We start from the raw sequence: 26913 nt of genomic DNA on the forward strand, positions 1-26913 counted from the left end.
ATATATACAGTAGTCAACATTCGAAGTGGATCAAAACCTTTTATCAAATTTGTCCTAAAACCAAAAAGAATACCCGTTCCTATCTTAGGACAACTTTTGATAAACGTTTTTGATCCACTTCGAATGTTGACTACTGTATATATATATATATGTGGACCACATAAGGGTAAACAGGGCTCTCAAGTTTTGGAAAAAGTTTGGAGTGAGATTTTATCTGTTAGGGGAGGAGCCACTCAAATATTTGCAGCAGCGGCCCCTCGGCCCCACGTAATTCTCTCCAGTTTTTGGTAAAAGTTCAACTATCTATTGTTCATAATTAACCAGCACAAAATAAAAAATATAACAACTAGTAGATCTGATAAGTCAAATTCATAAAAATAAAAGGTTTTAAATATTTCAAAAATGCATATGTATCAAAAGTAAAAAAAGAAATTTGGCCCCAAATGAGCAAACTAAACAGCAGTGCTCAATGCACATACTGTAAACATACACAACAATCTGTGTGTGTGTTTGTGAAAGAGAGAGGGTACATATTTCAGCTTACTAATGTCATTTTGTATTTCAAGTGTTTATTGCACACTTGATGCCTTGATGACATTGGTAGGGGCTTGAACTTAGCTAGAGTAATTAGTTACATGTAATTGAATTATGTAATTTAATTAAAAACGACATTTAACTAATCTGTTACAGTTACTGAGAAATAACAAATATAGTTAAATTAGTTACTTTTAAAACTGTTTACAATTACAAAGTGGGTTACATGTAAATATAGATTTATTTCCCAAATCGCATTGACTGCTTTAAAATAAGAGACGCCAATGTTTCAGGAGTCAAACAGAGGTGCTAAAGATTTTGTGGTGGCTGTGCTTTAAAATTTAATTATTATAATCTTAATTCAAGTGATGAAGGATTTTGTAAAATTGACAGTAATTAGTGTTGAGTGCTACTGTAAGGTAAACCTGCCTGCTTAAAAAGTTTTAAAAGGATTAACAGTTGAAAACATTCCTTAGAAATTTAGTAATCAAATGTAATGTTACATTACCTCTAAAGCAACTGAAATAGTTACACTACTTTTAAATTACATTCTAAATAGGGAAATTTAATCTGTAGCCTATTACAGCCTATTTCCAAAATAACCTTCCCAACAATGTTGATACATTTGTGTTTTGAAATATATAAAACAATTTATTTTATTTGGATGAATTTGTCTGTCTTTTTTAGCAGATTTACCAATTATCTTGTCTTTTCCTTAATTTCAGGCCCACAATTAGTTAAAGCTGTTGAACTAATAATTTTGCACAAATTTGGCTATAATCCCCAACATCAGTTCTCACTATCTTTGATCGCAAGTGATTTTGTCTAGGAATCGTAAAATGGAAAAAAATAAATAAAAAAAAATAAAAACAAATATGAAAAACCCTGCTGCATTTATTTAGTTTCTAGTAAATACAAATAGCAACGTCCGCTCCGAGACCGCAACGCGACCACCTCCTCAACTGTACTAAACGCTTCCACTGCGAGAGAAAGCGGCAGCCCCGCAACGATTCCACCGCTGGCCTTGTCCCGTGTGCGCGCGTCTACGTTGCCTAGTGACGAACGTGATTGTAGCGGGATCACGTAATCTACCAGAAAACAGCAAATTCTAATTTTTTGGCTGGTAGGTGCCATTTAACTCTCAAGACGGCTATGAGCTTGGCAGAGTACTTCTCTCTGCAAAGCCTGCACCTCGTCCATTAACACCATATAGCGGGACAAGTTATCCCTTACTTTTCAGCGTGAGAGCGTGTGAACTGGTTGAAATGCGTGTGTCTCACGGTGAATGCGTGAGACTTGAGAGCCCTGGGTAAATGTTTAGCATTTTGAAAATATTTGGCCGAGATATAACTATTTGAAAATCTGGAATCTGAGGCTGCAAAAAATAAAAATAAAAAATTGGGAAAACCGCCTTTGAAGTTGTCCAAATGAAGTTCATACAATGCATATTACTAATCAAAAATTAAATTTTGATATATTTACGGTAGTACATTTACAAAATATCTTCATGGAACATGATCTTTACTTAATATCCTAATGATTTTTGGCATTAAAAAAAATTGGCATATTTTGCCTTTAAAGGTAAGCAATTATAGAGGACAGTCCACTATATTAATAATGCACATTGTTCTTACTGACCCCCTTCCTAGCCGTCATCAATCACTGGAAAATTTCCCTGACTTTCCAAAGGGACGATGCAAGAGGAGCACACACCGTCTGACGCACATTTCTTGGAGGTGTTCCCCCATTTTGATGAATTTCCGGCCTAGGCACCCAGCATCCCTGCTGTATGTGTGGCTGCATCTCCTCCTTCCTCCTGTCAACATGATCCTGCGCACAATCAGTCGCGGGGTGCAGACTCGCCGGGTACCTTTCCGCTCCTCGCCACGTCCTCTGGCCTCACCCGCTCCGTCAGTTTCAGCCGTGAGCAACAGAACATATATAATTACTGTACATCTCACAACTTCAAAATCATCTTTAATTCTTATCATTGCTCTATTGTTGCAGGAGAAAATAAATCAATCTTTCTTTCTTTTACTCGGTGAGACTACTTTGTTGACCTGCCATGCTTTTCATGGGCAAAAAACAAGGTGTATTGTGTGTATATATATATGTTACTTTTGTTTATGTTCTGGTAGTTTTTCAACATGAAAAGATCTTTCTTTGTAGATATCTAGAATATTATGTTGATACAAAGTTAGTTATAATCCCCGATTCTGCCCTGTAATCAATAAAAAGACATTTTCAGACCCTGCGAGTGAGTGCAGCCAATGATAAATATTGGCAGACAAGAAAAATGTGTCATTTTTGTCGATTGAAGGGAACATAATGATATTCACAAGGAGACCCCCACTGCGACACAGACACAACTGTTCCTAAGCAACAAAACACTTTCCCCCCTCCAAATGCAGACAGGGTTTTGCTTTGACTGTTTGCAGTCAGAGATACTCAGGCCTCCAATGTAGTGGCATGAGTAAACACAACTGTAGAGACTTCTGGACTTACATTTGATACATTTAGTTCCTGGTGCTTTATTGATCCATATAGTTGAATACAAAAATGTAATCAATCAATTAATCATTGTTTTTTCCTGGTTGATTTGCTTTGCATTTATTAATTGTAGCATTACTGTATAACTCGTATTTATAATCACTGACTGTACATTTGACTCTATAAAAATGACAAACATTACAAGACTGAAATAAACATCTATGGAAAATAGAACAACTGAAATTATACTTACTATCGAAGCATGCTTTATTGATCCAAAAGGTGCAAATATAGTTGAACACAGTGCAGGAACAGGTGCATGTTGATGTTTCTAAAAGTTTGTAATAGTAGTACAATCTCAGGCCTAACTGTTTAACATACATAAATGTTTGCCCAGTATGCGGTCAAATGGGTTGTCTCGATCTTAGTGGAAAATCTTAAGGAAGAAATTTCTTGTATTACTTGGGTAGGAGTGCCATCTAGTGGCTCAAACTTAGACAGTAATTGAAGGTCTTGAAAGAATTGTAGCTTTAAACAGTAGCAAACACTGCCAAATGTTTAGGTCAGTGAGACTGATTGATTGATTAAAGAAATTATTATTTTTTTTAGCAAATATGCACTAAAGTCATCAAAAGTGACAATAAAGATGCTTAGATTGTTACCAAATAAATAAATAAATGGTGTTTTTTTTTAAACTTTGTATTCACTGAAGAATCATGTAGAAAATGCATGATCCTTTCAAAAAAAAAAATAAATAAAAGTTTGATAAATGTTTTTTTATTCTAAAAAATAAATAATATAAATAAAATAACAAAATGAAATAAAATTAAAAATATTTTTTATTATTGTTGTTATTTTCAGTTCTTTTGAGCTTTCTGTTCACCAAAGAAAACTTTCTATTCATCCTGAAAAAGCATGTTTTCTAATAAATAAATAATAATAATGATAATTGTTATTATTATTCCTGAAGAAAATGTTTGATGGTTTCTAAAAAAATAAATTAAAAAATAAATTAAACAAATAAATAAAATAATAAATAAATTATTATTATTCAGCAAATGTATTAAACTCATCAAAAGTGGCAGTAAAGAGTTTTACATTGTTACAAAAACAAAAATAAATAATAATAATAATAATAAAATATATTATGTTCTTTTGAACTTTTTTATTCACTAAAGAATCCTGAAGAAAATACTTGATGGTTTATAAAATAAATAAAAGAAAACAAAATTATTATTATTATTATTCCTGAAGAAAATGCTTGTTGGTTTCTAAAATAAATAAATTATAAATGAATAAATTAAACAAATAAATAAAATAAATAATAGTTATAATTATAATAATAATAATAATTATTATTATTATTACTCAGCAAAGATGCATTAAACTCATCAAAAGTGGCAGTAAAGATTAATGTAAAGATTTTTACATTGTTATAAAAAATAAATGAATAAATAATAACAGTAATAATATAATATATGATGTTCTTTTGAACTTTTTTATTCACTAAAGAATCCTGAAGAAAATACTTGATGGGTTATAAAATAAATAAAAGAAAACAAAATTATTATTATTCCTGAAGAAAATGGTTGTTGGTTTCTAAAATAAATAAATAATAAATTAATAAATTAAATAAATAATAATATTAATAATAATAATAATAATAATTATTATTATTATTATTATTATTATTATTATTCAGCAAAGATGCATTAAACTCATCAAAAGTGGCAGTAAAGATTTTTACATTGTTATAAAAAAATAAATGAATTAATAATAACAATAATAATATAATATATGATGTTCTTTTGAACTTTCTTTTCACTAAAGAATCCTGAAAATACTTGATGGAATATAAATAAAATAAAATAATAATAATAATAATTATTATTATTCAGCAAAGATGCTGAGTTTTTAATAATAATAATAATAATAATTATTATTATTATTATTATTACTATTATACCTGTAAAAAATGTGTGATGGTTTTTTTTTTTTTTTTAGACTTATTTTTTATTGTTTTTTTAGAACAGAAAAAACACTTCACATTACAAAAAAAGAATTAGAGAGAAAAAATAAATAAAATAAAAAAATAAATTAGAATAATGAGGGTTGCCACACATTACATATAAACATGTGTGATGGTTTTTTAAAAATAAAATAAATTATTATTCTTCAGTAAAGATGCATTAAACTCATCAAAAGTGGCAGTAAAGATTAAAAAAAAAAGAAAAGAAAAAAAGAAATCTAATAAATAGTGTTCTTTTTAACTTTCTATTTACTAAAGAATCCTGAAGAAAATACTTGATGGTTTAAAAAATTAAATAAAAAATATTATTATTATTCAACAAAGATACATTAAACTCATCAAAAGTGGCAGTAAAGATTTTTACAATGTTGCAACAACAACAACAAAAAAAAAATCTAATAAATGGCTTTCTTTTGAACTTGCTGTTTACCAAAGAATCCTGAAGACAATGCTTAATGGTTTCCAATCAATCAATCAATAATTTATAATTATTATTATTATTATTATATAAAAATAATAATAATGAATGTGACTTGAGCATCAAATCAGCATATTAAAATTTGTGAAGAATAATGTGACAAGACTGGCTGCTAAAAACGGCGGCTTCCATCACAGGAATAATTTACTTGTTAAAAATTTCAGTTACTTTTACATTTAAATAATACTGCACAATATGTTAATTGACTGTATTTTTAATAAAATAAATGTAGTTTTAATGGTAGTGTACAGTATATATTAAAGTTATTTTTTAACTTTATATCGTGTTTATTCTAAGCACACGCTCGTCTGCTGCTTTAAATTCTCAAGGTCATGACAGGAGGATTGATTCTGATTGGCTGTTAATGTTTTTATCAAAAAATGTTCTGAAAGTGATTCCAACAATATCGTTTCTCTGTGCCTTTATCGTTATAGCTGCTATTCATTAATACTGACAGAACTATATTGTTATCTTTATCATCCTTGGTGTAAACAGGCCTTTACAGACCCAAAGGGCTGATATTTTAAAAAGTTTGTTCCGCATCAAAAGTGCTGATCAACAGATTCATAAACAGCTTCACTCGGGGCCCATCCATATTACAGACAGCCAATATTTCTGCCTAACCTCATGCACCTGTGCTTTGTCATACACAATCTCATCCTTAGCAGCTGTATATCTATTATGGCTGCACTTGACTTGTAAATTCCTAGCCGGTTTATTGTTTATTGCCACCTTCTGCTGCCATTTACCCTATTATACCTCATGTCTTGGAGTACTGTTATTGCCTGCAGTAAACTGAACTCTCACACACTTTGTGGCACTTCCCCACTGTATCATTGTATTAGTATTATTCTATTTGAGAAAAGAGAAACTAGCGCTAAGGACGATGTTGAGTTATTATCATATTAAAAGGTGAACTGAAAGAGCTACGGTACTTCCTGAAGTGCAGTATTTTGTTTATTTTACTAATGAAGTTAATTATGTGCAAGCTAAAAGGGTCTGTTAATTATGTGCCATTTGTAACATTTATCCTTTAAAAGCAAAGGACAAATCAGACTAATGACATGATGGACAAATGAACTTCCAATTAACATCTTCATTCATTCACATCTATTTTATTGTGTTTTTTTGCATTTTAAATCCAGTGAAAGAAATTTGTTTTTCTATTTGATTTGCATTGTATTATTTATTTATTCATTGTTTATAATCATGCACTGTCTTCAAGATTTAGATTTTAAATGATGATTGAGCCTTTAAATGAAGTTATACTTGCTGCTGAGACCCCAAAGCAAATGATGCCCATGTTTGATTACACTTCAGGATTATTTTTGAGAAGGTACTCAGCCTGAAAGACACAAAGAGTGACAATTTTACATTTTTTTCCAGAAAAACACTAAACAAGATGGTATATTAGGAGGTCCAACCTACTAGGAAGTCTATGGGGTCATCAGGACGTATTCTACAGCATTCGATGAGCCCTTGGGTAAGAGTGGGCATCACATCCCTCGTCAGGTAGTTCCTTAAAGGTTCTGACTGAGATTCCAACAGGTCATGTTCTTGTCTTCTCACATCCTCAAGACACTGATTCTTAAAACACACAAACACCGTAACATCTCATAGACAAGCAAAGATTAACATCTTTAAATAAATATACACTTCCAGTCAAGATTTTTCATGTTTTTTTTAAAGTCTCTTCTGCTCACCAAGCCTGCATTTATGTGATCCAAAGTATGACAAAAGCAGTCAAATTTGTAAATATTTTTACTATTTAAAATAGCCGTTTTCTATTTGAATATATTTTAAAATGTAATTTATTCCTGTGATTTCAAAGCTGAATTTTTAGCATCATTACTCCAGTCACATGATCCTTCAGAAATCATTCTAATATTCTGATTTGCTGCTCAAAAAACATTATGATGTTGAAAACAGATGAGTAGAATTGTTTCAGGTTTTTTTGATGATTAGAAAATTTAAGAGAACAGCATTTATCTAAAATAGAAATCTTTTGTAACGTTATAAATGTCTTTATCATCATGTTACAAAAGTTATTTTTTTATTTCAAATAAATGCTGATCTTTCTATTCATCAGAGAATTGTGAAAAAAATTTACTCGACTGTTTTAAATATTGATAATAATAATAATAAATGTTTATTGAACAGCAAATCAGCATATTAGAATGATTTCTGAAGGATCATGTGACACTGAAGACTGGAGTAATGATGCTAAATTTTTTGCTTTGGAATCACAGGAATAAATTACATTTTAAAATATATTCAAATAGAAAGCTATTATTTTAAATAGTAAAAATATTTCACAATATTACTGCTTTTGCCGTATTTGGGATCAAATAAATGCAGGCTTGGTGAGAATTTATTAGCTTCTTTAAAAAACATTAAAAATTTTACTGTTCAAAAACTTTTGACTGGTAGTGTATATAACGTTTATAACAACAAAAAAATGCACTTAATCCACTGTAGTTATCAGAAGACTTACCCACTGCCCCCAGCGCTGATCTCTCTGTTGGGCCTCTTCTTCTTCCCGCCGCTCTGCCTCTGCTCTCAGTGCCGCCTGCTCTTTTAGCTGCTGTTCAGCTTGCCGCCTCTCTTCTTCCTCTACCTCCTCTAAAACTGTCCCGTAGTTCTTCGGTTTGCCCACCTTTTTGCAAATCTTCTCTATGACCAGAAGGTATTCATTGTCATCGTTGCTTGTAATCTCTGAAATAAAAGGGAAATAAGGAAATTCGTCATGCAGGGGTCTGAAATGTATTTGGACTCTAATGATGTGTTTCGACATACCCTAACTGTATAGACCCAGAATGCACAGAGTTCACGCAGAGCTAGACAAGACGAGCATTTGCGGTTAAAAAGTATATAAATTGTACTTTTTTTTTTTTTTTTTAGAAAATAATCAATTATTTCGCTAGATAAGACCCTTCTTCCTTGGCTGGGATCGTTTAGAGCCATTTGAAGCTGCATTTAAACTGCACTTTGGAAGTTCAAACTCGCGGCCACCATTGAAGTCCGTTATATGGAGAAAAATCCTGAAATGTTTGCTTCAAAAAACATAATTTCTTTATGATTGAAGAAAGAAAGACATGAACATCTTGGATGACAAGGGGGTTAGTAAATCATCTGTAATTTTTTGTTGTGGAAGTTAACTTCTTCTTTCATTTGTGTTCTGAAGATAAACAAAGGTCTTACAGGTATAGAACGTCATGAATGACAGAATTTTCATTTTTAGGTGAACTATGCCTTTGATGCTTAGCATTTATTAGTTAGATCAACAGATGTAGTATTACTTCACTTCATTAAAATATGATTTAGTTTACTCCTTTGACGTTACCCAAGTGCTCAGGATGAATCTCCTGATCCTCAAAGTAGTTCAGCAGCGTCTCATCCTCTACGTTTCTCTCTCTGAAATTGGCCAAGCGGCGAAGGAACTGTTCAGGAGTGTAGGAAGTTCCTTCTACAACAGTCTCGGGTAGATTCAGAACACGATTTTTCAGGAAAACATCAGTGGCGTCAACAAAGAACACAAACTCTGAAGAAGAGACAGGTGACAGTTTCAGTAGCATCATAGCAATGTTTAACGCTACCTGTTTCAATATATCTTTTAAATGAATTGTGGGTGTGACAGTCTGTTTTCATTTGTCTACAAATATAACATCTCACTGAAAATGTTCACTTTATTTAAAACTGAGGTGAACAAAAATGCACAGCTCTCTAATGCAAAAATAGAGGTAAATGCCAAATTTATTTTTAATTAGCGACTATGCTTTAAATTAACCAAATAGAATTATAAACTGTAATAATATTTCACAATATTACTGTTTTTACTATATTTTTATTCAAATACATTCAGCCTCGGTAAGCATGAGAGATTTCTTTTAACACTGTTAAACTTTTGAAAGTTTGTGTAGCTAAATGAATTTTATAAGATTCAAATCAGTCATGCAAGACTGAAATCTTTAGGCTAATAATTATAAAGGAGAAAACAGGCATTTCTAATCTGCATTATACTTTACATTAATTAATTGCAGACCTGGGATGATCTTTTTCTCATGTTTCGATTGCAAGTCCTCAGGCTCTTCATCACCTGTTGAAAATTTTAATAATCATGCAGCAAATCAAAAATCATGTATTATTAATCAAATCATGATTTAAAAAGGCACATTTCTCACCAGTAAATAACTCCTTTGCCTGCTCGTATGTCTTTGGAAAACCGTCCAAAACAAATCCCTGGTTCATACAGGGTTTAGTCCTGAGTTTGTCCCTCATTATACGAATCACATATTGGTCATCTAGCTTTCCTAAGCAACAACAACAACAAAAATCCTTATATATATAATTTCAATATATAACACCTAAAAAATTACAAATATACAACCTCCATTCTGATGCATGTTTTCCTTTAGAGTGTCCAGAAACTCCTGAGCTTCACTCTGATCGTTTTCCACGTCCTCTATACGAACACACGACTCCTGATTGATTCAATTAAGCATTAGTATAAAATATTTTAAATGTACAGATATTTATCTATACAGTGCCTTGCGTAAGTATTCATACCCCCATTTTTTTTTTCACATTTTGTTATGTTGCTGCCTTATGTTGAACTGCTTTAAATTACTTTTTCCCCACATCAATCTACACTCCATACACCATAATGGCAAAGCAAAAAACTGTTTTTTAACATCTCTGCAAATTTATTAAAAATAAAAACTTATACTCTTATCTGGGACAGTTGAAATTGATCTTAGCAGCATTCATATTGCTTGTAGATGTTACTACACTTTGAGTGAAGTTAACCTGTGGCAAATTCAATTTGGTGGGTATGATTTGGAAAAGCACATGTCTTAATAAAAGGTCTAACAGCTGAAAATGCATATCAGAGCAAAAACCAAGCCCTGAGGTAAAAAACAAAAAAAAAAAAAAAAAACCTGTCTGTAGACCTCAGGATTGCATTAAGCCACATATCTGGGGAAGAGTTCAGAAAAAATTCTGCTGCACTGAAGGTTTACAGAAGCATGTAGTCTTTGTTACGCTTAATGGAATAAGTTTGAAACAACCACGACTCTTCCTAGAGCTGGCCTCTTGGCCAAACTGAGCAACTGGAGAAGGACCTTGGCTAGAGTTGTGACCAAGAACCTGATGTTCATTCGAGTTGAGCCCCATGATCATATATGCAGATGGGAGAAACTCACTGCAACACTCCACCGATGATGTACAAGTTTTGTTGCATCATACCCAAAAAGACTTGAGGCTGTAATGGTAAGCTAAGTACTGAGTTAGGGTATGAATACTTATGCAATTTACTTATTTAAAGGTTTTTATTTTTTAATAAATTATGAAGTTGTGACAGTTCTGTTTTTGCTTTGTCATTATGGTGCTTGGAGTGTACAGTCGTGGCCAAAAGTTTAGAGAATTACTTAAATATTGGAAATTGGAAAAGTTGCTGCTTAAGTTTTTATAATAGCAATTTGCATATACTCCAGAATGTTATGAAGAGTGATCAGATGAATTGCATAGTCCTTCTTTGCCATGAAAATTAACTTAAACCTGAAAAAAACTTTCCACTGCATTATTAAGAAGGCTTCAGGGTGTCCAGGAAAGTCCAGCAAGCGCCAGGATCGTCTCCTAAAGAGGATTCAGCTGCGGGATCGGAGTGCCACCAGTGCAGAGCTTGCTCAGGAATGGCAGCAGGCAGGTGTGAGCGCATCTGCACACACAGTGAGGCGAAGACTTTTGGAAGATGGCCTGGCGTCAAGAAGGGCAGCAAAGAAGCCACTTCTCTCCAAAAAAAAAAAAAAAACATCAGGGACAGATTGATCTTCTGCAAAAAGTATGGTGAATGGACTGCTGAGGACTGGGGCAAAGTCATATTCTCCGATGAAGCCTCTTTCCGATTGTTTGGGGCATCTGGAAAAAGGCTTGTCTGGAGAAGAAAAGGTGAGCGCTACCATCTGTCCTGTGTCATGCCAACAGTAAAGCATCCTGAGACCATTCATGTGTGGGGTTGCTTCTCATCCAAGGGAGTGGGCTCACTCACAATTTTGGCCAAAAACACAGCCATGAATAAAGAATGGTACCAAAACACCCTCCAACAGCAACTTCTTCCAACAATCCAACAACAGTTTGGTGAAGAACAATGCATTTTCCAGCACGATGGAGCACCGTGCCATAAGGCAAAAGTGATAAGTGGCTCGGGGACCAAAACGTTGATATTTTGGGTCCATGGCCTGGAAACTCCCCAGATCTTAAAACTTGTGGTCAATCCTCAAGAGGCGGGTGGACAAACAAAAACCCACTAATTCTGACAAACTCCAAGAAGTGATTATGAAAGAATGGGTTGCTATCAGTCAGGATCTGGCCCAGAAGTTGATTGAGAGCATGCCCAGTCAAATTGCAGAGGTCCTGAAAAAGAAGGGCCAACACTGCAAATACTGACTCTTTGCATAAATGTCATGTAATTGTCGATAAAAGCCTTTGAAACGTATGAAGTGCTTGTAATTATATTTCAGTACATCACAGAAACAACTGAAACAAAGATCTAAAAGCAGTTTAGCAGCAAACTTTGTGAAAACTAATATTTGTGTCATTCTCAAAACTTTTGGCCACGACTGTACATGGATGAAGGGGTATGAATACTTTCACAATGCACTGTATATAAACAGAACGGATGTCAATAAAGGGATCAATTTACTTCAGTATTTTTTAATTTTGCTTTTTTAAAAAGATAGTTCACTCAAAACCCGCATGAATTTCATTGTCCTGTTGAACACTGTTGAAGGATACTGTACCTTGAAAAATGTTTGTGACCCCTACTGAAAAAAAAACAGCTAAAACCAGCCTAGGTTGGTTGGCTGGTCGTACCTGGTTTAAGCTGGAAATTGCTGGTTTTAGCTGGTCTCCCAGTCTGGTCAGGCTGGTTTTAGCTGGTTGTTTCAAAGCATGACTAGCTAAGACCAGCTGGCCAGGCTGGGAAAGTGGACAAAATCCCTCTAAAACCAGCCTGATGATCAGCTATGACCAGCTAAAACCAGCCAATCAGCCTATCTTGGTTTTAGGTGTTTTTTTTCACCCGTACCAAACAGTTGATGGTAGCCATTGACTTCTACTGCATTTTTCCCTACTGAAGTCAAGTTTGGTTACTAACATCCTTCAAAGTACTTTCTTCAGATATATACTCAACAGATGAAAGAAACTCAGAAAGGTTTGGAACTTGAGGGTGAGTAAATGATGACAAAATTTTAATTTCTGGTTGAACTATCTTTTTAAATAATATCTGAATTATATAAACAATATAAAATTCTGATTGTTGCACAACACTAACCAGGTTTTCTAATGTTTCATTGATTGTCTCCTTAAGCTTAACATGGTGAAGTTTGTAATGCTTGCATATCCTCTCCGCTATAGTGCTCTTCCCAACAGCAGGTGGTCCCAGGATGCAAATACGAAGGGGCTGGAACACACATAAACATGTGTTTGTGTTGTAAAACACTAGATGAAGTCAAAGAGCCCAACATTGTACACTACCAATGATTTTCAACAAAGGAAGTAGCAAAAACAAACACATAAATCATGCTAGAGTATTTCAACGTACCAACAATCCCCTAGTCTGCTTGTATTCTTCAGCAATCTGCTCAATGTTTTCAACCATGCCAGTTTCTGACACCCACTGAATGTTAAAATTCTCTTTCAGATACGTTGCTTCAATACGAAGGTTGACAAGCAAAGAATCAATATCGGTTTGCTGCAGAAAGTGGGGAAAAAGTCAATACAAAACCAAAGCTGTACAGTACTGTAATCTTTACTATACTGTAGTATGTCAGAACAATACTGACATTGATTCATACCGTCAGGTCCCGTATGAGATAAATCTCCTCTTTTGAAACATTCAGAGTTTTTCCTGGTCCAAGCACGAGTGTTACTGCCTTCAGAAAGATTTCTTTGTGTGAGAACCACACATTTTCATAAACACAAAGAAATGAACGTGTAAAATCTTACCTTTATGATCTCCTCCATTGTGTTTTTGGAATCATCAACCGCAAGCAAGTATTGTGACTTTGGCTTGTGGTCAATGACATTTTGGATGATCCTTAAAGAATACAAATCAAAGAGTGATAAATGTTTAGTAATTTAGTTTTTGCATAAATGATAAAAGTCATAAAAATGCTGTGCAATATTACTTACCCCGCCAAATCATTGATGTGAATAGCGGGGATAATATTGGAGCCATCTCCAAAGATGGGCACCTCAGAGACTTCGCCCAACCATGACATCTACGTAAAGCAACAAAGCATGACACTATTTAGCTTCAATGATTTAATTAGTACAAACTTTGACACTTTTTAGAGTGCATATGATTTACCTTAAAAAACAAATGAAAGATGTGTTCTCCCATTCCATACTGTAGCCCTGACGCAACAACATATGTAGAGAACTGGGAGCTTTTCTGAAAATCATTCATGAATATATATGAACGTCACACTTTTAAAGTACTGCCCACTTGAAGTGCTGCAAACGTTATTAGTAACTATGAACCGTGTGTACGGCTGTTTAATATTGCATACATTTTCAACCAAATGCAAAGATTTTATCCTAGAAGAGTTCTTGCTTACAGTTTTGCCTAATTTGACCACGAGTTTCTCCAAACCGATATGATCATGGAAGTTGGGGTGAGCTTTTCTTCTTTTGTAGTGCTCTTCTGTAAAAGGAATCTCTGGATCATCCTATAATAATAGTTAAAATATTCATTAATACAACCTTGTTTGCAGTCAAACCAAAAATTATTCAAACACTGAATATCATTTTGTTACTAGTGGGTGCAGGACACTATAGTTCATTCATGTAAGTGAGGATAGCAAAATAAAGTAAACTGTGACATATTACATCTAAAAATTGTTCATACAGTGGACTACCAATAAAACGGATAAAATTTGGAACCCAAAATTATTCAGACACTTTGACCTGACCATGTTTTGCTTAAGTGTTTTTTCTTTAATTGCTAATGTGACCTTTTTACACCACAGACTGAACAAAATTAAGCATTGCTTGGTAATTGGTTGACCTAAATTGGTCTTATCTAATTTGTGTACTTAAATTTAACAGCCGACAGCTATTCAACCTAATTCATTACATACTTTTCTATCAAAGTTATAGGACATTATCAAGATTGTTCTGACACAGTTTAACTTGACAGTTCTTGTCATGTTTTATTACCATATTCTAAACTATAGCAAATAAACTGTGATAATGTGAAAAACACTGAAGGTGCCTGAATAAATTTGGGTTTGACTGTACATGCTGAGCAAGAGCGTACTCAATTGATAACTTTAATTATTCCTACTTTATCAGCTGGTTTAGTCACAGCCCACGTCATGATGGTTGACACCAGGATGAACATCTTGGGCCCAGAAAACTGATCCATTTGTTCATGAAGAGCTGTGATTAGAAGATAATTTAAGCATCTGCACAAGAAAAGGGCTTATAGCAAGAAAAATGTGATACCTGAGACAGCCCACTGTGCTTCATCTATCTGATCAGCATGCTGAGTAATATCATAAATGATCACATCACAATTCATCAGATGACAGAGAAGGTCTTCGCGCTTCAGGTTCTGGTGGGGAGGAAAAGAAATGTGATGAAAAACTACAACTGGCAACAACTTCAGAAACGCATATCTTCTGCATAACGCTGTAGTTGTGATTTATTTACGCTGTAGTCCTCAGCAATAAAACTGCATTTCTCCTCTGTTTGGCTGGAAACGGTTCCCACAATCTGGAAGGTTGCACCTTTGTCTTTTGGTTGCTCATCATGCAGCCTGTCATCATCTTCTTCCACATCAGCCTCTCCAGGGTCCACAAGAGATGCACCAACCGCACATGAGTCTAAAAACTAAATGCAGGAAGAGGTAAACAAAATATAAAATAGTAAGGCACGGACATAATAGCCCTGCAAGTAACGTTAGTTAAATTTAACTTCAAGCAGCGTCTTGATATACTTTTACCGTTGACTATATGAAATAAAATGCTGCAGGCGCAATTCTATAATATTACAATAAGTAATAAAACATTTTACCCTTGCAATATTTTTCGATGTGTATTTATCAACATTGTTAATAAAAACACGTTTGGAGTTTCGCGGTCTCTCCTCAGTCTTGTCCGCCATAGCTGTGGTGGTGGTGTTGTTGTTCTGTTGCTAGGAAACCGATGAGTTCGCTTGGTCCACAAATTATAACTAAATATATACATTGTTTTCGTGCGCCTATAAAACTAAACACGATTTGACTGAATGTGGAAGCCTTTACATCATAAGCGCCTCTGTAAATAATACAAATAATCTACATCCTTTTTTAGACAACGGCAAGGTCAACGGCAAAACAATGTAACTTAAGTTACAAATGAAGTCAAAACTTTACAAACGCCTTGCAGATTCTGCAAAATTGTAATTATTTGACTAAAAATGCATGTTGTTTTTTTTATTTAGTACTGATCTGAATAAGATATTTCACATATAAGATGTTTACATATAGTCCACAAGACAAAATAGTAGTTGAGTTTATAAAAATGACCCTGTTCAAAAGTTTACATACACTCGATCCTTAATACTGTGTTACCCGAATGATGGTTCAAATAACACAAAAAGTCAGAAAAATAATAATAATTATTATAATTTGTGGGACGGACGGGAACAGAAGGCAGTTTAAGTGTTCAGGACAAACAAGGAACTCATGAACAATGACTATGATTTTGAGATGCATCTTTTAATACTGAGGACAACTGAGGGAGTCATATGCAACTTTTACAGAAGGGTCAAACGGTTGAAAACTTGTTTGTACACATCCTCATTCCGTTCAAAAGTTTAAACCTCTGTCTTAATGTATAATTTTTCCTTTTGGAGAATCAGTGAGTGTTTGAACCTTCTGTAATAGTTACATATGTCCCTCAGTTGTCCTCAATGCGAAAAGATGGATCTCAAAGTCATACAGTCATTGTTGGAAAGGGTTCAAATACACAAAAATGCTGAAAAACCAAAGAATTTGTGGGACCTGAAGGACTTTTCTGAAGAACAGTGGGCAGTTTAACTGTTCAGGACAAACAAGGGACTCACAAACTATCACTAACCAAAAAAAAAAAAAAAATGCTGTGGATCATTCAGGTAACAACACAGTATTAAGAATCAAGGGTATGAAATATGCTAATTTTTATAAAGTCATCTATTATTTTCTCTTGTGTACTATATGTAAATGTCCTTTGTGTGAAATATCTTATTCAGGTCAGTACTAAATTTATCATACTATCAATAGCTAATATAAATCATAAAACAACAGTTAGAGCCTATACATATTTCTCTGTAGTCCACAGACATGGCATTACATACGTTTTTGATGGCAGATGGTTGTGTATGAATGACCATACTGGTCAGTTGTGGTCATTATCTGGTCCAAGCTGAGCTGGTAGACTCAGATCAAGCTGGTTAGAGCAGACTATTCAACAAAATTCTTTTAAATTTTTCACAGGAGAAAATTGCTGTAGGATTGATGTTTTGTAATAGACCCATCTAAATTACACAAAACAATAGTAAACTTACTATCCCACTATCCCGTCTTAAATTACAATACATTTACATTTAGGAGGGTTGTGGTATGATAATCATATTAAAGCTAGACATATAAAGTTTATATCAATGCTCCATCATGAATATACCAAAATTGTCACAATTTTATACAGCTTACATTAATTTAAATGACACACAATGCAAGATTTTTTTTTTCCTTTTTTTTTCTTTTTACAGCTTGACAGTCATTTATATGAACAAAATGTACATTCAAATTAAATTATTAACATAAATATTTTATAGAAAACTCACAGTCAATTTTCAGAAATCTTAAATCACACAAGTGGTTTAAATTAGCAATATTAATGCACATTTGGTGTAGATCCAAACTTAAAAATAACCAACTCATTAAATCTCTTCATAATCACAGTAGTCACACACCTGAAACTGTCTGCTTCCAATCTGCTTGTTTACAGTCACAACAAAGGCAAAGCAAAAAAAATATCAGGCTAAGGCCTCTATAGCGAAATTATCAAACTGTGCGAGTTCAAAAGAACTAGTGCCTATGGCCGCCCATCCATTTTGTGGCTCCCAGAGCACTGCATTCTTCCACAGGGGATATCCATTAAGATCTGCTGATGCATAGTTCCCCTGAAAACAGAGAAGAAGTGACAGATCAGCTTAAGTACAAATCTGACAGTGAGGCAAAATGAGATTCAAGACAACAGATTGAACTAGAATAGAGGGAAAACTCAGCAAAAACATATATTTAAGTACACTTCTATATATAATTCAACAAACCTTGACTGTGAGGGTCAGTGTGTACCAGACACGTGCTCTAGTTCCAGACAGGCCCTCAGCAAGAACTGTCATTCCACCTGTTAAATCCAAATATAACCTGGCTTAGTCAAACTTATAGCAGTAAGGGAAAAAAATAAGCTAACAAACAAAAAAACAAGGCTTTTATTGTTCAGACGCTTACTGAGGTCATTTGTGATTTTGTAGGTGCCATCTGCATACACCCAGAAAAAGATTCCCCTTGTGCTTCGGACGACACCTCCACCTTTGTTCACTCTGACAGCAATGAAGACTCCACCAGTGTGCACAGCCTCCATGTACACGTCACATGACACCATCAGATCATGCCTGATAATCGTAAGTAGACAGAGCGGTTAATAGCAAAGAAACGAATTACGTAAAATAATATTTATTTCTTGTACACTTTCATTCAAAAGTTTTTGGGTCAGTTTTTAAAAGTAGGCTCTTATGCTCACCAAGGCCCCATTTACTTTGTAAAAAAAAAATGCTGAAATTTTGGTAAAATTTTGTAATATTATTACAATTTAAAATAACTGTTTTCTATTTTAATATATTTTAAAATGTAATTTATTCTTGTGATTTAAAAGCCAAATTTTCAGCATAATTACTTCAGTCTTCAGTGTCACATGATTCTTCAGAAATCATTCTAATACGCTGATTTGGTGCTTTAGAAACATTTCTTATTGTTATCAGTGTTGAAAACAGTACTACTTAATACTTTTGTGGAAACCATGATACATTTTTCATGATTTTTAATGAATAGAATGTTCAAAAGAGCAGCATTTATTACTATTAGGCATGGGCCGGTATAAGATTCTGACGGTATGATAACCTTGGATAAAAATATCACGGTATCACGGTATTGTAATTACTGCTCTACAATGTTATATTTAAATGTCTGGGTAAAAAAAAAAAAAATTTTTTTTTTTTTTTTACTGAACACAGTATATTTTATTTTAGGAAACATATAGAACATTTTGTAACATGGAACATCAGGCAAAATAATTAAAATAAATAATTGAAACTTCTTAATTAAATTTAATTTCAGTCACTTGTGTGAGCCTAAGCCTGCAGCTCAACAATAATCAACAAAATACAATTTTCAAAAACAAATCCTTCTAAATGGAAAAAATGCAATCACTAATCAAAGCAAAAATATGACCATTAGTGACAGTTCCAAAAATAAACAAACACTCAAAGACACGTGAGAGCCAGCAAGTTTTTTTAAAGGTGTTTTGTTTGTTAAAGGTGCACTGTGTAATATTTAAGATGATCTCAAGACAGAGGTGCAATAACTATGTTTTCAGGGGTGCATAAAGACCTTAATGAACCATTATGTTTTTATTTACTTAGAATTATCAGCTTGCGAAAAAAAAAAACACTAACACAATGATGAACAAGTAACAGTAATACTCACAATAATATAGTTTTATTGAATGATTAAATAAGTGCAATTCCTTAAATTATGTTTTAAAAGAAATCTCACTATTCGTTGCTGTCAAAAGAGATTTTAATCCTGTATCGGCTTCTGTAGTTCTGCAAAGGGAGGGGTGAGCGGTGGACTGTTGCAATTCACAACTTCGCCACTAGATGCCGCAAAAACCTACACACTGCACCTTTAACGTGGCAGAAGGTTTAAAAGCAAAGACGTGATTTCACTTTAACTTAATTGTTGTACTAATGTTCAATCACAGAAACGTAATGTTAGTACATATAGTCTGCTATTCCCCACTCTGTGTTGTGGGGGTTCACCTCCTTCGGCCATCCTGAACTTATAATACTGCTGAGTGTCACTGACTGCGGATCACGTGCGGATACAAACACAGACACGCGCCTGCCAGCACTAATCGGTGAGGGAGGGGCTGCATTGTTTTCGCTGCAGATATGCACACACACAACCTAGTAGCGAGTCCTGCGCTTTCACTTTGACCACACAGAAAATGCACATATCGTAGGAACGGTATAACTTTTTTTGTTTGCGGTTTTGAAACCGTGACTTTTTCAAACCGCGGTAAACCTTGAAACCGGTTATCATCCCATGCCTAATTACTATAACTAAACAAAAGAAAAAAAAAAAAGCTGTGGATCGGATCATTTAGGTAACAACACAGTATTAAGAATCAATGGTATGAAAACTTTTAAAACGGGTCATTTTTTATAAATTCAGCTATTATTTTCTCTTGTGGATTATATGTACATGTCTTATATCTGAAATATCTTATTCAGGTCAGTACTAAAGTTATCATACTATCAAGAGCTAAGATATGTCATGTAATGTTGTGCAAACCATATTCAACACTACTGTACTCACCATTTATAATCACCAATAACACTTATTGTCTGATCAGCATCTGCAACCCAGGTCACCGGACGCTGAGTGACCATCTGTCGCAAAGTGGAAACATGAGGGCCAGGATCCGTCAGGTTAGTGAAGTATTCAAAGACCCCCGTCTGATCTGCAAAGTTTGGAGCTTCTGAGAAATATGGAGTTCCAGCTAAAAGACAGGAAGCCAAAGTTTTGTGTGTAAAAAGTGTTAGAATAACTATTAAATAAGAAAAAAATGAAAATGAAGCTACTTACAGACATCAAAATCATCTTTGTAGGATTTAGGAAAGGGAGCAGAGGGTGGAGGATCCGGGTAACTCCCTCTCTGACCATTTGTTACAGTAGTAAATGTGTATACCTCATCAACATCAAGCTCTATGCTGAAGGACCCTTCAATTACCTACAGCATTCACAGTTCACACAGAGATATTAAATAAAATTTCAGATATCATTTAAATAATATTAGAAAAATCTATTTATTAAAACTATTTTAGGAACCCAGATAATATATACTCTCTATATTAAGGAGGGTTTTCTAGATTTACAGTCAAGCCCAAAATTATTCATACCCCTGGCAAATTCTGACCTAAAGTTACTTTTATTCAACCAGCAAGTTTTTTTTTTTTTTTTTTGGTTAGAAATGACACAGACGTCTCCCAGAAGATAAAAAGATGATGTACAAGAGGCATCATTGTGGAAAAAATTATTACTCATCTTTTATTTACATTTGAACAAAAAGTGGCATGTCCCCTTCTCAATAATCAATAGAAAAGCCTTTATTGGCTATTACAGCAATCAAACGCTTCCTATAATTGCTGACCAGCATTTTGCATGTCTCCACTGGTATTTTTGCCCATTCATCTTTAGCGATGAACTCCAACTCTTTCAGGTTGGAGGATATCCTTGCCATCACCCTGAACTGCAACACGTTAATGTTTTTGTCTGCTAACCATTTCTTCACCACTTTTGCACACCGGCTGAAAAACACCCCCAAAACATTAGGTTCCCAGCACCATGTTTGACAGTGGAAAAAGTGGTGTCCTCCTTAGTCTGCACCCATTGAACCCAGCAATGTGCAGTGTCTGTTGGACTGTCTGCCTTGAGATGTTGCCACCAGGATGGCCTTGGTGGTGATCCTTGGAATATTTTTTTTACCTCTCTCACTATCCTCCTGGCCAGCACAGGTGTCACTTTTGGCTTCCGACTACATCCTCTGAGATTTTTCACAGTGCGGAACGTCTTGTATTTTTTAATAATACTTAAGAACAGCAGAGAGCTTCTGTTTTTCACCTGTTGATTTGATTAAAACAGCTGCTCCCAATGAATCAGGGTAATTAGGATGCTTTAGAACAGCTTTGACTATTTGGAATGGTATAGAACTTTGGATCAAAATTTGCCAGGGGTATGAATCATTTCAGGCTTGACTGTATGTATATACTTACTTTAATAGACTTGAGATTTTGGAAGAGAACTGTCTTGTTTTTCTTGAAATCAAACTTTGAATGCCACACCTGCAGCTCACTGATTGAAGCCTTAAAAAAAAAAAGTCCATATACTTAATTTAAACCATAATAAACATTTAAACCACACACACACACACAAAAAACACTTACAAAAGACCCTTTCAGATGGAATGTTACATTCTGGGCAGTGACATTATAGTGAGGCAGAGGAGGTCTTATACACACAGAGTGGTCATGGGTCTAAAAAAGAAAGTAAAACAGAGTTTATGCATTTACATACAAACATAAAACCATTAGGACAATATATGTACATTACAGTTTAAAAGTTTGGGGTCAGTAAGATTTTTAGTGAAGCTTTAACTCAGTAATAGTTACAAAAGATTTCTTCTTCAAATAAATGCTGAATTCTTAAAAACATCTTTAAACATTTTACTTTTGAATAGTTGTCCTTGTGCATGTTGTGTTAATCATTTAGAGGAGCAATTTCAAAAGTCTCACCATAGTTTCAGTGATTATTGTTAGACTTCTTTTCCCATCAGTCAGTGCAACATAGCTTCCACCATGTGTGAAGTGTCCCACTGTCTGCAGGTACGTCCAGCCAGGTTCCGTAAACTGGGTAGTGTGGGCTTTAAAGAATTTTATGAATCACATACTTTGCTAGTTGTATCACACATTATCTATATCATTTTACATGATGATATAATAGTCAGACATATACAGTATAGACTAGAGTATATACAAATATATTACCTGTTATCCAAATAGGTGACTCAACAACATAATTTCCACTCCATGGCTCATTTGCAGTCATTAGTCCATCTCCTCCAAAGGGAAGTTCCTGATAATAACTAGCAACAAGGTTCCAAGATATGGTCCTAGAAGCAAACACAAATAGTTTCTCATTATTGAATGTACATGTTTTGCCTTACAAACTGGGAAATGTTATATGATTCACAACATATCAGAGTTGTCATACGCTGTCATTTTGCCATTGACGTAGTTCTGGTTGAGAATTCGGGCCCAGCATCCTCCTCCAACATTGTCATTAAAGGTACTGTAGTCTTCAGAGGACCACAGTTTCTTGCCAGTCTTCAGAGCATTAGGCAGAGTGTTGGTGCCAGGATAATGAACCCTGTCAGTCAAACAACTCATCAGGATCCCCACACTTTAAGTGTATTTCATATTTAAAAACAGGATGTGTATATTTTAATAAGGAAAGAAATCATCATACCCTATGATTTCAACAGCATCCTGTAGCTCTTTGTCACTAATTACAACCGACGTGATTGGCTCCCAAAGGTTATCACTAGCAATGATTTTAACTCTCTCCAGACCACGTTTATCCAGTGTATATCGCAAAAGCTAGCAAACATCAATAAAGAAAATATGCAAGGTCATTTTTTTATACAAGCTCATTCACTAAAACTTAAGTTTTGTGTGCTATATATGCACCATTAAACTGATGTAAAAGGCAAATGTAAAAGCCAAAACAACACTGTACCAATAAAACACACCATTTTTACTTTAGGGTTGGTAAGATTTTGAAATGTTCTTTGAAGAATTATGCTCACCTAGGCTGCATTTATTTGACCAAATACAGAGTAAAAACAGTAATACTGTTATTTCCATTTAAATGTTTTCTAGTTTAATATATTTGAAAACTTAACTTATGTACAAAGATACTCTTTTTACTACTTCTTACTACAGTTTTCAGTGTCACATGATCCAGAAATGATTCTAATATGCTGATTTGGTGCTCAAGAAACATTTCTTACTATTATTTTTGGTAAAAGCTGTTTTGCTGATTAATATTTTTGTGAAAACTGATTTTTTTTTTTCAACATATATTGTGCCCTTGTTGAATAGAAGTATTAATTATTATAAGTATTAAAATAGTGTATACAATATATACAATAGTGTATTATTAATGTAACAAATGTTAAGAAGCTCAACAGAATTCAGGAAGGATGCAAATAATGTAGCTGAAATATTAAAATACATAAACTACCAATCAAAAGTTTTTAAACAGTAAGATTTTGAATCTTTTTTTTTAATTTATTATTATTTTTTATTTTACAGAAGTCTCTTCACCGAGTCTGCATTTGCTTAAAATTAAAATAAAGTAAAATTTGAATTTTTTTACTAGGCTATTTAAAATAATGTTTTCTATTTGAATATGTTTTAAAATGTAATTTATTCCTGTGATTTCAAACCTGAATTTTTAGCATCATTACTCCAGTCACATAATCCTTCAGAAATCATTCTAATATTCAGATTTTCTGCTAAAAAAACATTTATTATTATTATTATGTTGAAAACAGCAGAGTAATTTTTTTCAGGTTTCTTTGATGAATAGAAAGTTCAGAAGAACAGCATTTATCTGAAATAGAAATCTTTTGTGATGTTATAAATGTCTTTATCACCACTTTTAATTCATTTAAAGCATCCTTGCTAAATAAAAGTATTAATTTCTATAATTTCTTACCTCAGAAAAAAGTAATAATAAAAAAAAATGATACTGACTCCAAGCTTTTGAATGGTATAGTGTATAATGTTCCAAAGCTTTTTATTTCAGATAAATGCTTATCTTTGGATCTTTCTATTCATGAAAATCAAAAAATGTACTCAACTGTTTTAGATACTGATAAAAATGTTTTTTGAACAGAAAATCAGCATGTAAGAATAATTTCTGAAGGATCACATGACACTGAAGACTGGAGTAATGATGCTAAACATTTTGCTTTGATCAAAGGAATAAATTACATTTTTAAAAATTCAAATAGAAAATAGTAATTTTAAATAGTAAAAACTTCAGTTTTACAGCTTTTGATAAATTTTGGATCAAATAAATACAGGCTTGTAAGCAGAATAGACTTCTTTAAAAAAACATTACAAATCTTACTGTTCAAAAACTTTTGACAGGTAGTGTGTGTGTGTGTGTGTGTGTGTGTGTGTGTGTGTGTGTGTGTGTGTGTGTGTGTGTGTGTGTGTGTGTGTGTATGACAGCAATTACCTTTATGTATTTACTGTTAAAATTCCTTTCATTCCATATCTGTAGAGAAAAAAACAGATTTGTTCAGTTTAATGAGGAATATGGCCACAGAAAAACTGCAAGTTTATTGTAAAATAGATGAGATGCATTCACCCCGACATAATCAATATCCAAGTCATGGTATTGCTTGGCCCCAAGAATCCATGACACCACATAAGAGACAGTAATATCAGGGAAACTATATGGCCAGTTTTCACCATTTCCAACCCACCCTGGAAAAGCCCACGGTAGACCTGTTAAAAACAAATTATTAAAGGTGAAAAACACTACTTACAATTTGGGATTGAATGCATGTGTACAAGAGCATTGTATGTACTTTTGCATGTTTGATGTTCATTTTTTACCTATGAGAGTGATATTTGGATTCCTCTTCTTGGCTTCCCTCATGAGCCACCATTCATATCCTCTAAAATAATTCTCATCATCCTCATAGTGCATATGTGAGGGCTCAGTTCCATCTGTAAATGATTACATTAAATAGGACAGGTTACTTAGATAATACAAACACATTCTCACTGCGCATAAAAGTGAAAGTTCTCTATGCACCTGTAGTCTGAGCATCGCCTCCAATTTCAACCTTCAGGATTTGTAATGAGGCTCCAAACTTAGGCTGTTAAATACATATTGACATGTTTACAGCCAGTTTATAATGTAAATAAATATATTATTTCATAACATAAAATGTAGTCTGATTGCATTCCTTTCTAAGCAATCACACCTTGAATAGATAGTCTAGTATCTGACTCCGATATGGTTCAGCATAATTGACGAGCAAACGCGAGGTCGCCTGTAAAAAGAAAAAACGTTTATAACACATTGTTATGCAGAAGTTAGCGTTTACTGTAAACGGTTTCACTCACTAAGCACTTCAGAAACTGCAAAAAAAGGAAGCGCACTAAAGTTAAACACTCACCCCACCGCCGCTTAAACCACCAATGCCATCAAACGATCGTCCTAATCCAGTTCTATCATCCAAATCGTAGTCCTCACCTAAAGAAACACTGAAATAGAGAAAAATACTCAAAAATACACAACACTGGTTTCCTATGGTCATTCTAACTTGTGCGTTCCTGCAACATTATCAGCTGACTTGCATGTTCCGCAATAGGCGGTGCTTTGTGAGCCGAATCACGCCTATAACCACGCCCCCGCAAAGCTTCTAATCAAGCGGCCTTTCGTCACACACAGGGGCGTGGTTATTTTGAATGAGAATCAAATAATGGTTATCGCAGTAAACATTCTGAAGGAAAACAAATACATTTTATTATATTGGCTGCATTTTTATTACATTGCTGCACATTTTCATATCTGCATCATACATATTTTATTATATAGACCTATACACTAATAATACAATACTCATTTTAAAGATGAAAAAGCGTTTTTATCATTATTAATATTTATATGTGAACATTAATTTGCGGTAAATCTTTAATAATTTTGTTCAAAAGTGGTTTTAATGCTTAATTATTTTTGACATATTCCCTGGTGCTATGCACTTATTTCTAAGATTTAAAAAAAATGACCATTTATTAGGAAATATTCCACGTTTTAATGTTTCCTTTCTCTTGTCAAACGTTTCAAATAAATAATGTTTTAGTCTTTTACCTAACAGATGGTCCAGTGTGCAAAATCCCTTTAATTAATACAAGACATCGTCTTCCAGGAAGTGACATCGTTTTGGTGGGAAAGCAGCAATCAACAATTTCAGCGTCTGTAAGTATTGCGATGTTTTACTGTATTATTTGATTATATACATACACGCATGTGACCATGGACTACAAAACCAGTTATAAGTGTCCAGTGTTTTGAAATTTAGGAGATTTATACATCAATAAAGCAATAAATAAGCTTTCTATTGATGTATGGTTTGTTAGGATAGGCCTAAAGGGTGCAAAAAAAATAAAAAAATAAAAAAAATAAAATTGGGAAAATCGCCTTTAAAAATCAGTTTAAAGTCAGAGCTTCTTAGCACTGCATATTACCAGCTGAAATTAAGTTTCGAAATATTTGCGGTAGGAAATTTACAAAAATATCTTCAAAATTTTTGTCATAAAAGGAAAATCAATCATTTTGACCCATACAGTGTTTTGTTGGGTATTGCTACAAATATACCCATGCTACTTAAGGCTGGTTTTGTGGTCCAAGGTCCAAGGCTTACATATA

The 26913-nt window shown here is 33.8% G+C and overlaps 2 protein-coding genes across 2 annotated transcripts; both read right to left on the reverse strand.

Moving 5' to 3' along the window:
• Window positions 1-6739: 6739 nt before the first annotated feature.
• LOC141295336 (adenylate kinase 7-like) lies at window positions 6740-15698 on the reverse strand. The gene is made up of 18 exons (XM_073826553.1): window positions 15609-15698; window positions 15246-15425; window positions 15039-15147; window positions 14878-14972; window positions 14150-14260; window positions 13900-13983; window positions 13722-13810; window positions 13536-13626; window positions 13385-13462; window positions 13132-13281; window positions 12862-12990; window positions 9919-10012; window positions 9713-9841; window positions 9574-9627; window positions 8875-9072; window positions 8026-8246; window positions 6960-7118; window positions 6740-6876 (listed from the first exon to the last, which is right to left on the reverse strand). Exons 1-18 carry the CDS (start codon window positions 15696-15698, stop codon window positions 6841-6843), a joined length of 2097 nt encoding a protein of 698 aa, XP_073682654.1. The 3' UTR covers window positions 6740-6840.
• Window positions 15699-17301: 1603 nt separating this feature from the next.
• Window positions 17302-25844, reverse strand: LOC141295570 (galactocerebrosidase-like). The gene is made up of 17 exons (XM_073826803.1): window positions 25661-25844; window positions 25466-25534; window positions 25294-25357; window positions 25092-25205; window positions 24841-24980; window positions 24709-24747; window positions 22927-23057; window positions 22672-22827; window positions 22446-22570; window positions 22194-22321; window positions 21846-21935; window positions 21675-21764; window positions 20488-20632; window positions 20218-20401; window positions 18070-18233; window positions 17889-17965; window positions 17302-17738 (listed from the first exon to the last, which is right to left on the reverse strand). Exons 1-17 carry the CDS (start codon window positions 25799-25801, stop codon window positions 17592-17594), a joined length of 2004 nt encoding a protein of 667 aa, XP_073682904.1. The 5' UTR covers window positions 25802-25844; the 3' UTR covers window positions 17302-17591.
• Window positions 25845-26913: the final 1069 nt, after the last annotated feature.

This window comes from Garra rufa, chromosome 21 (genome assembly GCF_049309525.1).
Source record: "Garra rufa chromosome 21, GarRuf1.0, whole genome shotgun sequence".
NCBI lineage: Eukaryota > Metazoa > Chordata > Actinopteri > Cypriniformes > Cyprinidae > Garra > Garra rufa.